Source organism: Copadichromis virginalis, linkage group LG4 (genome assembly GCF_057382275.1).
Source record: "Copadichromis virginalis isolate Kocher_CV1m ecotype Utaka linkage group LG4, C_Virginalis_male_GT1.1, whole genome shotgun sequence".
Lineage (NCBI taxonomy): Eukaryota > Metazoa > Chordata > Actinopteri > Cichliformes > Cichlidae > Copadichromis > Copadichromis virginalis.
In genome coordinates, this window is record NC_140621.1 from 12,276,949 (window position 1) to 12,290,784 (window position 13,836).

General features: G+C 44.7%; 2 protein-coding genes and 2 pseudogenes across 2 annotated transcripts; all 4 read right to left on the bottom strand.

Annotated features, from left to right (window-relative positions):
- Nucleotides 1-272: 272 nt before the first annotated feature.
- On the bottom strand, nucleotides 273-1,135 carry LOC146710936 (interferon-induced very large GTPase 1-like). Its single transcript, XM_085455346.1, has 2 exons — nucleotides 1,110-1,135; nucleotides 273-967 (listed from the first exon to the last, which is right to left on the bottom strand). The coding sequence occupies exons 1-2, from the start codon at nucleotides 1,133-1,135 to the stop codon at nucleotides 463-465; spliced, it is 531 nt and encodes a 176-aa protein (XP_085311472.1). The 3' UTR covers nucleotides 273-462.
- Nucleotides 1,136-1,141: 6 nt separating this feature from the next.
- Nucleotides 1,142-2,218, bottom strand: LOC146710937 (interferon-induced very large GTPase 1-like; annotated as a pseudogene).
- A 1,298-nt stretch (nucleotides 2,219-3,516) lies between these two features.
- LOC146710938 (interferon-induced very large GTPase 1-like) lies at nucleotides 3,517-4,272 on the bottom strand. The gene has a single exon (XM_085455347.1). The coding sequence runs from the start codon at nucleotides 4,270-4,272 to the stop codon at nucleotides 3,517-3,519; it is 756 nt and encodes a 251-aa protein (XP_085311473.1).
- A 6,777-nt stretch (nucleotides 4,273-11,049) lies between these two features.
- LOC146710939 (interferon-induced very large GTPase 1-like) lies at nucleotides 11,050-11,832 on the bottom strand (annotated as a pseudogene).
- Nucleotides 11,833-13,836: the final 2,004 nt, after the last annotated feature.

Consider the following 13,836-nt stretch of genomic DNA (forward strand, 5'->3'; position numbering starts at 1 on the left):
AAAACATGCTGTGATGATTTAAATGAAGTTAAAGTTCGTATGTCAAATCAGAAACATAAAGAAACATAAACATCAGAAAGATAAAATATTCATTTGTTACACCTTACATCTAAATAAAATTAGAATAGAACACACACATAAACACATTATCGAAAGAAATGTTTCATGAAGCTACAAAAAAGAAAAATATTGTAATTTCTCATTAAAAATAAAACAATAAACTATTCGTTAATGTTCACAACAATATATTTGGTTTTAATTCTCATTATATTCTCAAAATGATTGTTTCTCTCATGTGTGAGCATTTATGTGACCAAAGCAGAAATATATATATACCATTCTGTCACCCACATGTAATGTTTAAATCACTAACATTATGTTTTAAAGTTTATTTGTGAGTAATCATGGTAAAACAGCTCTTGTGATTTTCAGCAAACTAAAAATGTGTAAAACTGAAACTGTTCAGTTTGTACTGTACATTTCATCCAGACTTTGAATAGCCTCTTTTTTATCGTGCATTTTCCATTCACTGGGAATCTCACCACGCTGTGTGAATTTTAAACCATGGTGGTTTTCGAGTTTCTCCTGAAACTGACACACAAACCATGTCCAATACTTGAGCTTAGACTCATCAGGGGTAATGCTCCAATTTTCATATGGTGGTCCAGCAGTTCCGTATTTTTTAAAAGGAATGGTATGATTTGAGTCATGGCAAGGGTAAAAACTTCCTTCACTTGCAACTTGGGTTGTACAAAAGTCGACACACAATATCTCAGTGTTTCTGTAGTGCCAACCATTGATTGCTTGAGATCGATGAAAGGGGACACTGTGATCTCCAGGACTGTGATCTTTAATTGTGTTGGTACAAACAGCTGCACAGAACGGGCAGGTTTCCCAGCAGCAGTTACACAGCTGATCGATGAGGATTTGATCAGGTCTCTTATGAGGGATCTTATCATTTCCTGGTCTTCATGCTCAAAAGGTCTCTTTAAGTAATGTATTATTGTTTTAGCACCAACTTCAAAAAATGTAGCCACTTGGCTGGCAAGCCCTTTTCTTGTTGTATCTTGGTGCTTGCCAAGGACAATATAATCAGAATAATTGCCAACCTCAGATCTTTTTTTGTATCTGCCATTCTTTTTGCATTCAAATATGAGATTCCATTCAAAACCAAGGTCATTAAAGATAGTTGCCTGATCGTCATCCAGCTTGATGTCCTGAATGGGTTGTGCATCTGCAGTTAACTCTTTTACCCAGTAATCCTAAACTGACTTGAAATGTTTTTTAAGTTCCTCTTCATTTTTTGCTTTGTCTTTTAACTTATGAGCAAGCTTTTTACTCTTTTGCAGCAGCTTGTTCTCAAATTCGGTCTTCTTATCATCCAGCTTTTTACAAGCTTTCTTCTGCTGAATAACTTCATCCAGTTTTCGTTCCACTCCTGTCACCAGCTCCTCTTGGAACTCCTTTATTTTGTTTTCAAATCGGCCTCTCCACTGAACCAACATATCTTTGTCTCTGTCATCCTCAAAGTACTTTGACATATCTTTTTCTACTTCTTTATATTTTTCACTCATCACTACGCTCAACCTTGTCAAGTTCTCCATTTTCAATTCTGGTATGAAGCTGGTTTTCAATCACCAGCATGTTGCTCCTCAGGGCCCAGGTCCAGTTTCCATACTCAACCTCAAGTTTTCTGTAAACTGCAATTTCTAATGTGTTTTTTGAATCTGAAAACAAAGTGTTCATTCATCAGAGCTTTACACAGGTCTTGTATCTTTCTGTTAAAATGTGAGAGAGTGATCCCAGGAGAGCATTTAGCCTTAGACAGGATGATGTTCTTCAGCTCTTGGATGCTCTCGCTGTAGCCTGGATTTGGAGGAGCCATCGGTGGACTTCCCTCCCATAGCTGAGCAAAGTATTTCACATCTTTTTGCACATCAAAGTCAATGATATCACTAAAGCACTCAGCATCACACACTTCCTCTTTAGCAGCTAGTTGAGCCATCTGGTCCAGTTTTTCTTGCAGGCGTCTTTTCCCATCCATGTTTTTCTCAGTAGCTGCCATATCTGTCACATTCTGATGAACAAACACACAGCTGGGAGAAAGTTTAACTTTCTTCATCCTCATGAAAGCCTGAACAACAATCTGCAGGACATCCTGCATCTCAGCTGGATTCTCACCAAAGATGTTGATCAGTGTCAAGTAGAGCTGGGCGATAGAACGATAACGATATGTATCGCGATATAACTTTTACTCGATAGAGAAATTAAGCTATCGCGATAGACCTCGCCGCTCTTGTCCTCTTAAAAAAAAAAAAAAAAAAAGATCAGCCAATCCAAATTAAGTAACGCAGAGCCGAACCAATCACAGCCGCAGCGTCACGTCGCGTGACTTGTAACGTACAGCACAAGTGCCAAGCCGCACGTGTGTTTGTTTGGGAAGCAGCCAGCGGGTAATGGAGGAAATAAGTGTGCCGACTAGAAAAATCAACCGAGCGTGACCAAAGAGAAAACAGATGATGGTTCCAACGCCGGAGAGATTGTCGAACGGAAGAGCCATAGAAGTTCCGTAGTGTGAAGGTATTTCGGCTATTTCAAGTCTGACAAAAAACAGAGTAGCGTACACTGTAAATTGTGCCGAAAGCAAGTCTGGAAATACAATAAACTGGTGCATGCGTCACACTGTGCGCCGCGTTATTGTTTCGGTGAAATGAATTTCTACAATACTGTTAATTCTACTCTCTGCAGTGTATAAATGCTTACATATACACACAGTTACTGTCCCTCCACACATACGACTCGGTTCTGCTTCTATGCCCCAGCTTTGTTTACTTTTTCCCACCGAGGCTTCTAGACTTCTGATTGGCCAACATTTCTGCACGGTTAGGAATCTAGCGCCACCTGCTGCTTTGGCATGTTCATAGCAGCGTTTTCCTTCATTTCTGCCTTTATGTGTGGACGGGATTATTTTTTAAAACGAAAACGGAAAATCTCCGTTTTCAAAAATACCCGTGTACGTGTGGACGTAGCCTCAGTCTCTGACTGGAAGCGCTAATTCGTCATTCGGCTTTTGTCAGACTAAAGTAACTGTTAAAACTGTTTGAAAAGCTAAGCTATACAACAAGGAGAGATTGAGAATTTCCTTTTAGTTCTCAGTTTATTTGATATTGACAAAAGTTAGTCAGTTTTGTCTGTTCTTCTGTAAAACAAACTAAGATTTATTTTTACAATTAATATTTTGTTTCTAAGTGGAATTGACAATTTAGTCTGTTTCGTTTGTTCTATTTTGAAACTTAAACGCTTTAGCGGCTGCCTTTTGTGTAGTTTGCAATATTTGCCTTTATTTATCTGAAAAAGTCTCATGTTCCTTAAGTACATCTACCCTGTTGAACTTATTATGGGAAATAAATATTTAAATAAAAACAAGCTGCTGATTATTTCACATTTTACTTGTGAGCAACGGCACATTTAAATCTTACAAATATAGTTATTTGGCTTATATCGTGATAGATATCGTTATCGCCTGAAATGAAAAAAACATATCGTGATATGAAAAAATCTCATATCGCCCAGCTCTAGTGTCAAGCTTCCTAGGCCAACAACAAATGTCGCTAGTGCATTGTCGTGATGAAGAGTAGCATTTTCTGCCAGCTCAAGAGCTCGCAGTCCTTCAGTGTCCACCACTAGAAAATAGTCAAACTGGAAGTCTTTCTTGATTTCCTCTGACACTTTGACCAGCTGCATGAAGGCACCTTTGGTGCACCTGCCTGCACTCACTGCAAACTGCAATCCAAACATGGTATTCAGCATTGTTGATTTTCCACTGCTTTGTACGCCCAAAACTGACAACACAAAAACTCTCTGGTCACCTAGTTTCTTGATGACTTCATCTAAAAAACTAGAGATCCATGTTAGAGGCACATGACCTGCATCACCATCCATCAGCTCCACTGGGTGTCCTGAAATCATCAGATCTGCAGCCAACTTTGGATATTTAGACCAGGAAGTCAGTTTATTCTGTGTTTGTACTGCTCTATGGGCTTCATAGATCTGTCCCATTTCTCTGAAGATGTGCTCCAGGCAAAAGGTTGCAGACTGCAGTGTTTTGGAGATTTGTTCAAGCTCTGTTTGTTTGCTTGCTAACAGATCAGATTTGTCGTGTTTCTTTTTCAGAGTCAAGAGCTCAGTCCACTTTTCATCATAGCTTTGAAGAATCAAAGAAAGATCATCTGTGGACAAGGCTGGACTGGGACAAAAAATCGGCCCAGGCATTTTGACTAGAGACCGGCCCACCAGGATAAAGATTGAAAATGTGACGTCATTCAGGGGTAAAACCGCAAAGGATTCTGGGAACTTGTGGCAAGAGGTACTAGCGCACGCAGGCTTTCAATTGAACTCAGTTACACAGCGATAAAAAGAAACCCAAAAAATGGCAACAAGCTGTTGTATTATTAACTGCAATAGTCGGTCGCATGACAGCCACGGGAAGCCGACGGGTAAAGAGATCGTTTTTTTTTTAATCGGATTACGTTGTTGAAGAGAAATTTTTTAAGCCATGTTTCCGAAGTAAGAGCCGACGGATGGTCTGGATATACCAAATATAACGTCTCAGAACACTCAGCTCACATGTTAGTCTGCTCCAAGCATTCCCACAAAGGTCAGAGTTTTGTAGTAGTTAATACGTCATTTTTCTTAACATAATTGGTGATATAGGTTACAAGCAAGTCTGGCGCTGAACAGAAATTGTTGCGCTATGCTCCTTTATTTATTGTGTTTATTGTGCATAAATAGTGAATTGTCCTGACACAATATTGCGTTTCGCTTCTGTTATTACCATGGTACACTGACAAAAACATATACTTTTATTCACAAGATAAAACAGTTGTTTTGTATCACTAATTGTCCAGTGTGATTACAACATACAATATTATTGTCACTGCTACATTTCTGTAATGCTACCAGAAATTATTTCCACTACTAATTAATTACCGTTGAGCTCAAAGGTCCTATTAATAAACGGTTAACGAATGTGTATTTATGACGACGATTTGTGAGACTGGTAAACTTACCTTTGTTCGTACGATGGTCTTTCACAGTGCATTTCAAGGTCCTGTACCCATCGTCGGTAAACTGTACCTGGGCTTGTTGCAGTGACCTGAAGTTACTAAACTTCATGAGTGTATGCACTCACTCCAAGAACCGTATAATTATAAATCTGAGCGTGGTGAAAGTTGGGCAGCACGCTAACGTCTTTTGTCCACTCTGTGTGCTCGTAAGGGTCTGACCCTTTCACTCCTTTGATTTTTCCTCGTATCCTTTCTTTGTCTTTTCGTCGAGTCTGTCTTTGTACGGACCGGCATTGTTCTCCTTTTGTTTTGTACATTCCTTTTTTGTGCGGCAAAGAAAAAACAAGAAGGTATTGGAACCGGAGAATGAACGTTTTGCGGTGCTGCAAATGCTTGCATTTGATGCGCTACTTGGATTGTTTTGCCACGAGTTCCCGGCATGCAATGCGCGAAAATCACGAGATTGCTAAACAAGGGGGAGGGTGCATCCGGCCTGTAATTGGTCCAGCCCAAAGTCGATCATGACCAATTGGCCAATCCAACACCTTTCATTATATATACACCCTTCCTAAAAAAAAAAAAAAAAAAAAAAATCCATCGGCCCATAAAACCATACCGGGCATTTGCCCGGTATGCGCGATGGCCAGTCCAGCTATGTCTGTGGATAGGGCATCTATTAAGATCTGAGTCCATTTCAGGAAGTACTCCTTCTGTTTTGATGGCAAAGACAAGAGGCTTTCTGTGAATGACTTCATCAGTTCACTACATGAAGCTTTGCATTGATTTTGTCTTATTTTATTCAGTTGCTGTTGCTTATGACTTTTTTCCTTCTCAATGTTTCCTTTAAGGTGATACAGCTCTTTATTTATTTTACACCGCTCATGCCACAGATCGCCTTGACAAGGTAGAAATGTATCTTTGTTCTTTGAAATTCCCATCCCTTGAAGCATTTTAACTGTTTTCAGTGCAGCAGACTTCCCTTTTTGACAGACTTCATCATCTTCATCCACTGTGACTCCAGGGACTTTGGCCATGAATTCAAGCTGGAAGGATCTATGAGGTTCATATAAAATCTTTCTGATAATTCCTTTCATGTCATGATCTGGCTGTGTGCCGGCAGGAATTGGAACCAAACGCAAACTCACTGGAGACAGGACTGAACTCAAAATGGCAGCTTTTATTGCTGAACACAAAAACTCTACAAAATCTAAACTGGGAAGACTCTAACAAAACACACAGGGAGCTACAGGTAGAAACACACAGCATGAGGGAGAACGCGACACAGAACTGAGGGAGACTGGCAAAGTAAAACAGGAAGTACAGAGGTTCAGACAGGAGGAGAGAGAGCACGGAGAGAACACAGGCATAACGGGCTGGGGAAAACATGGAATAAAACACAAGGAGAGACGAGGGCTCACAGATACACAGAGGGGCACACAAGGGGTAAGAGTCACAAGGGGAAAACACTTAGGGAACAACGTAACAGGGCAGCCCAGGAAGCATGGCCTAAATAAGGAACAAAATACAAAAATACATGAAACTAAGAATACTGAGCCAACATGGCCCAGGATCATGACATAACCCCCCCCCCCCTCAAGGGCTGGCTCCCGACAGCCCAAACCCAAGAACCAAAACACAAGAATAACAGAAAACAACCCACCCAGGGCGGGAGGCGGGGGACCAGGATGGAGAGAACGAAACCAAACAAAAGACAAGGAGCATGAGACCAAAACTGAGTCCACAAATACACAAAAACAGGTCAAAACATGGAAGCAATGTTCAAAGAGGTCGGAAGGTTAACTTGGGGGCGACAGCACAAAAGTTCAGTCCAGCTGTTCCGGGGGCCGGCCACGCGAAAAGTGGCAGTGGCAGCAGAGCGGGTCCGGAGGCCGGCCGTGTGGAAGACGGCGGCGGCAGCAGAGCGTCAGGCGTACTGGTTGAGGCTTGGTGGGCACAGGACCAGACGAGGCAGGACTAGACGAGGCAGGACCAGACGGCGGCGTGGCAGCCACAGGCGACGGAGCTGGAACGGATGCGGGGGCCGGACCAGGCGAAGCCGAAGCGGGGGCCAGACCAGGCGAAGCTGAAGCCGAAGCGGTGGCCGGACCAGGCGAAGCTGAAGCCGAAGCGGTGGCCGGACCAGGCGAAGCTGAAGGCGAAGCTGAGGCCGACGCTGAACCAGGCAACGTTGAAGGCAATGCAGAGGCCGGACCGGGCGTGGGTGCAGCTGATGCAGAGGCCGGACCAGGCAACGGCTGAACGGGCCCCTCTGACCCTCCAGCGGAGACGAGGAGGTGCTGGCCGGGCTGACCAGAGCCGCCAGCGGAGACGAGGAGAGGCTGGCCGGGCTGACCAGAGCCGCCAGCGGAGACGAGGAGAGGTTGGAGAGGTTCCCCTGAACCCCCAGCGGAGACGAGGAGAGGCTGGAGAGGTTCCCCTGAACCCCCAGCGGAGACGAGGAGAGGCTGGAGAGGTTCCCCTGAACCCCCAGCGAGAACAGATGCAGAGCCAGCAGGTGCAGAGACTTCTGGCTGAGGGGACGCTAACTGTAGCTGCACAGGACACGCAGTCGGCTTGGGATGCAACGGCTGGGGCTGTGCAGGGCAAACAGTCTGTCCAAAGTTTGTCAGCACCACGCAGTCCTCAGCTGGCGGAGAAAGCTCACAAAGGCTTCCAGCTGAGGTTGGCAGTGTCTGAACGGGTTGCTGAGCTATTAACTCGGCTGGTGACTGAGCTAACTGAACTAGAGAATGAGCTGGTGACCAAACAGGGAACTGGGCTGATAACTGAGCTAATGACTGTGCTATGGACAGAAATGCAAGTTGTAGTGGTGGTTGCAGTGATGGCGGGTCAGCAGGTAGTTGAACTTGTGATTGAGCAGGTGACTGACTCTTGGCTGCTCTCCTCCTGGGAACAGGAACAGGTGCTAGGCCTGGCCGAACACCAGCCATCCCCACCCGAGGAACAGATATGGGTGTAGGGACGAGCTGGGCTCTGGCTGCCTTTACCCTGGGGGCCGGTGTAGGTGCAGGAGCTAGCGGGACCTCTGCCGCTCCCACCCGAGGAACTGAGACGGGTGCAGGAGTCGGCAGGGTCACGGCTGACCTCACCCGGGGAACCGGAACAGGTGCAGGCAATGGCTGGGTGTCCATCAACCAGCCATTACTGAGGAGCAGGTACGGGTGCTTCTCGGTACCGGCACCCGTACCTGCTCCTCGGTACGGGTGCCGGGATGAACGGAGTCTCTGCCAGGCTAGGGACAGAAGCAGGGACCAGCTTGACCTCAGCCACCCTCACCCGAGGAGCTGATACGGGTGCAAGGGAAAGCTGGGCCCGTGCTGCCCTGAGTAGAGGAATTGGAGGTGGAGAGCGAAGCACAGGAACAGTAACAGTCACTGGGTGAACTAAGTTATTGGTGCCAAACTCAGTTTTAGGAGACCTAGGCTTAAAGCAAGCAGGTCCTAGGAAATCCACTGCTATTAAACTCTCCAGGTTAGCGCTAGCGGTCCTGGAGGAGGTTAGCTCAGGGACAGTCACCGAAGCAGTTTCAAAACAGACATCAGCAACTGTCTCTTGAGGAACGGTGTGCTGTCTAACACAGGTCAGAGAAGGAAGAACGCCAGAAACAGGTCTTTTCAGAATCGAGGCTGGAAGGACAATCACAGGTTGGGAAACAAAGTCAATTTTCATACAGTCCATAGGTGAACCGACTCGGCAGGCTGACTCAGATCTAACTGGATGGGGAGCCACACAGTCCAGGGACGAAGTAACACCCACAACAGTTTTCACAGCAACAGGTTCAGAGGAGTAGCGAACAGCTTTGGCTAGCTTAACAAAGGAAGCGACCATCTTGTTACCGCTCACTCGAGAAACTGAATGATTAATCACTGGTTGTGGAGCTGACTGGGCCCCACTGGACATGTCAAAAGACAGAACGGGTTGGCACATGAAACAGTCACTAGAAGGAGCATCAGTTACAGAACACTCACCCAGATGGTTTGTGCCCTCAGCATGCACTGTTATATCTAGGGCTGATGATGGTGGTGGTGTGTGGCTGAGCTCAGACTGGAAAACCTCAGAGTGTACAAGCTGATTACAACAGTTCTGCGGGGCTGCAATTCTGGTAGCAGTATGTGGGTGAGTCTGGTGTAGGATAGCAGTCTTAGAAGGAGTGAGTTTAGGAGCAGTCACGGGTACTGGAGAACTCACACAAGCAGCGTCTGTATAACCTGGATGTGAAACAACACTACACACAGTCGTACAGGATGTAGCCCGAGACGTAGTACACACAGAGTCCATGAAACTTGGCCAAAAAGCATGGCGCACAGAGTTAAACTGACATGACCGGGGAACAGAAAAGTAAACCTGTGCAACCAGCTCTGCTGTGCTCAAACTAAAATCCTTTGCCAGTCTATGTATAGCAGATGAAACCTTGCGGCTCTTAACCTTAGCAGGTATTGAATACACAGTTTCAAGGAGTCCACGAGGAAAAACAGAAACAGTCTCCTGCTTAGCAGGCACGAGAGAAGGTAGCGCTCCGTTGCCATCTACATTTACCAGCTGAGGTGCAGCACCGTCCCAGGTTTGAGTGGCAGTCCCATAGGAAACAACACAAAAAGTCGTTTCGTGAGGCGCTTCCTGAACATTCTTTGCAGAGACTGAGCTAAATGCCTGGTGCACAGAGTTCAAATGGTCAGACCGTGGAACACAACACTTAACAGAGCCCATTTGGTTACTGTCATGGATTTCTGGTGACAGAGCAGGTGAGCAGGTAAGACAGTCACTCTGAGTAGCTACATGGCTAATTGTCTCTATATTACCAGGTTTAGGCAGAACAGAAGAATCACTTGCTCGCTCATTGACACTGGATTCACTCAGAGGAACAACAGGCACGGAAACAGATGCTACTGAGTTAACTGCCTCAAAACCCTGACACTTTAATTCTGCTGAGTCACAATCTACAGATTCAGGCTTAACAAAGTCCACGGAGGGAAGCACAGTCTTACTCAAAGAGGGTGCAATGTCCGGAAGCCTGGGAGCCGAATGCTTGAGTGGAATGTGAGAAACACGATCACTCTCACCAAAGGAAGAAAGCTGCTCCGCTGCTCGGGAACGCTGGCGGCGTGCACGCCGTTTTCGCCGAGAAGGGGGAGGAGACAAGCCAGGCCGCGAATCCTCCAGCGGACCGGGCTGAACATCCTCCGACTCTTCATACTGGAGCGGCTGCTCCGGGTGGATGCGTACGGTGGAGACAAGGAAGTCCTGGATGTGGGGGTGTAGCGCGCAGAATAGCCATGGGAGTCCGGACACCATCCTCTGTAAACGGATGGCTACGGTTTCCCGATATTCTTCCCCTGGCAGCGCTGCCCACTCCTGACAGTGATACTCCACTGTGTAGATTAAATCCTCACGGAGCTCAGCAGAGGGGTTGTGAGTTGCTGGGTCCATGTCGAGGTCGCGTTCTTCTGTCATGATCTGGCTGTGTGCCAGCAGGAATTGGACCCAAACGCAAACTCACTGGAGACAGGACTGAACTCAAAATGGCAGCTTTTATTGCTGAATACAAAATCTAAACTGGGAAGACTCTAACAAAACACACAGGGAGCTACAGGTAGAAACACACAGCATGAGGGAGAACGCGACACAGAACTGAGGGAGACACAGACATAAATACACAGAGGGTTAACGAGGGAAGTGGGAGCACACGGGGAACACAGGTGACACTAATAATCATAACAAGACACGGCAGGAGTGAACGCAACACTGACGGGAGACGGGCAAAGTAAAACAGGAAGTACAGAGGTTCAGACAGGAGGAGAGAGAGCACGGGGAGAACACAGACGTAACGGGCTGGGGAAAACATGGAATAAAACACAAGGAGAGACGAGGGCTCACAGATACACAGAGGGGCACACAAGGGGTAAGAGTCACAAGGGGAAAACACTTAGGGAACAGCGTAACAGGGCAGCCCAGGAAGCATGGCCTAAATAAGGAACAAAATACAAAAATACATGAAACTAAGAATACTGGGCCAACATGGCCCAGGATCATGACATTTCAGTTCTTCAGAAACATCTGACTGGCTTCTGTCTTTCAGACCCACTTTGTATTTTCCATCTTTGACTTGAACTGCACTACCATCAGTATCAGCAATGAGAATAATGAGAGGCTTTGGTGACCTGTAAAGGTCTGAGATGACTGTAGTACCTTTCTGGCCTTTTTCCAGAGTTCTCACAAGAACAACAGTGACTGAAGCTTTTTCAATCAGTATCTCACGCTGTTTTTCAAATGACAGAGCATCACCATGAAGATTACAAAAGGCAGTGCAGTCTGTGAAGGAGTCATTGGGTTTTCCAGCAGGGCAGTACCAGGCAATCTCTGCCACACCATCCATCAGCAGGCGAGATTTGGTGCTACCTGGACAATTTCTATGGAAGAAGGTGCTGTGACGGTCATTGATCACAGCGTTCATGAGCTGAGATTTTGACACTGGAAGTGAACCCAGGCGGAAGAAAAACACCATGGGTGTCTCGGCTTTGCAGATGGGCATTGTCTTCATGGTGATGGCATTTGAATCACCCTTGATTTTAGTTTTCTTCCATGTTTTTGTTATCTGCCTGAATGTCCACAGAGGACATTCAACATCCATAGTGACTGAGTCAGGGACAAGCAAAGGTAAGGCGTACTGACACTGGGATAGCTTTGTAATTATGTTCTACTTCAGAAAACTGTCTGAGCAGTGAAATACTGCCATCTGAACATCCATTGGGATACGAACAGGACGGAGTCATGTGAGCTCTATCAATATTGCACCACTTATGTCTCAGACCTGTATGTATGTATTTATGCACTGAAATCGCGCTGTAATATCCAGTTAACTGTCCACATTTGTACTCTGTTTTTCCATTTATTATATTTTTTTCATTAATTTGTCTGAAAAAAGATCCACGTAGTAACCAAAGAGAGCCTAAATCAATGGTCTCTAATAGCAGCCAAATTATAAGAGCTTTCATTAGTGATGGTGAGATGAAGCCTTGTGATGAACTGAAGCTTTCCATCCAACTGGTCGACTCATGGTTCGAAGCATTGTGACGATTCATTGGCTCTACTGCGCCATCAAGTGGACGATTAAAGTCAGACAGGCTCAATGATTATAATGATGTGATGTGTAAACCTCTAAACTTAATAAATAAATTGTTTTCATGGTTATTTATCCCGAATATTGTCTCAGTATGTCTGATACAAAAGAGAAAGTGGAAACTATCAGGACAGAGTTTTGGTATGATTGTGTAACTGTGTAATCATGCTTATGTACATCTGGACAATGACACAAACTAGTGTGTGGTGCTTCACTTTTTAATAAACTAAAAGACAGAAATCAGATTATAAGATCTGTGGTGTTGTTGATTTATATTATGGTACTTATCATTTGTGATATTTATTACTGTGTGCATACTTTATTAGGAGAGATGAGATTAAATGTTGTCAGACAAATATTCTCTTCCTTGCTGGTTCCATCGAAGGAGAAATGTTCAAGTAAGTATGTAACTGGGACGTAATCCAATTCCACAACACAATGTGACGGGGAATCAGCTGTGTTTTGCTGCCCAATTTATTTAGAATCTGGTGCAAACCGGCGAGCCAGTTCCTGAATCAGTCACGTGGTACGGACTGCCCGCGAGGCCTCGAACATCACTGCATACGTAATCAAAGCAAGCCTCGATACGCGCTTTACAAAACTACCACGAGATTACCCGACACACGCTTCAAAGCTTTGACACACAGGAGACATCACTACTGCACACAGCCTTCACACGACAACAGGTGCACCACACTGCTAAGTGTGTTTTGTGTTTAGAGTTTTGCTAAATGGGAGACTGAGCTTTGAATAGTGTTTAAGATTTTGGCAACAGTGGGACTGATTTGATGAAAGAGTTTTCATAGTTGACAGTTTAGTTTTTACAATGGGGTTTAGTGTTTTAGCAATTCAGAAAAACTGTAATACACCTGTGCTTTTCCCAGCAACTAAGGCTTTTACCCTGCACAGTTTAAGGTATGATAAAGCACTGACCTTAAAAATGGCACAAAATACACATTTTAGCTGGGAGCTGGTCATTCACAGGGGAAAGGCTCCATTGTACAACAACAACAACAGTAGTAATAGTAATAATAAATTATTATTAGTCAGGCAAGTATATCATATACCAAACATGCTTCCAAACTAATGACATTTTTTGCATTCTTCACATCAGGTCAAAATGTACTTTTTTTTAAAAAGTGACTGGCACTGCGGAAATGGATCTACAGCACCACTTAAGAAATTTTAAAGAACTTCTAACAACTTATTTACAGCTTGAAATACATGTATGACATTTATTACACACAGATTCAGTGAACCCAATCCAAAGAGGAAGTCTGGAAGTCCGCCATTTTGAATGTAAAATGACATTTTGGCACAGTTTTAGTGTTTTCCAGGCATCGCTGGTTTACACATTCGCCTGCAAAGTGAGAGGTCACTGGTTAAATTCCATTTGGTTACTTCAGGAACTTTTTGGGGTTACTTCAGAAAGGGACATCTTCGTCAAAGCCATGTTTGTGGTGGAATTTTGATCATTTATCACTGGACATAAGATTTTCATCTCTAAAAATGTATTTTGTCCAGTCTGTCCCAAACTTCACACTTTTGATGACAGTCTGCGACGACTACATGCCAATATCTGGTCACACATGGTGCCACAGTTCTCATATAACATTTTAATCAAGACTACCC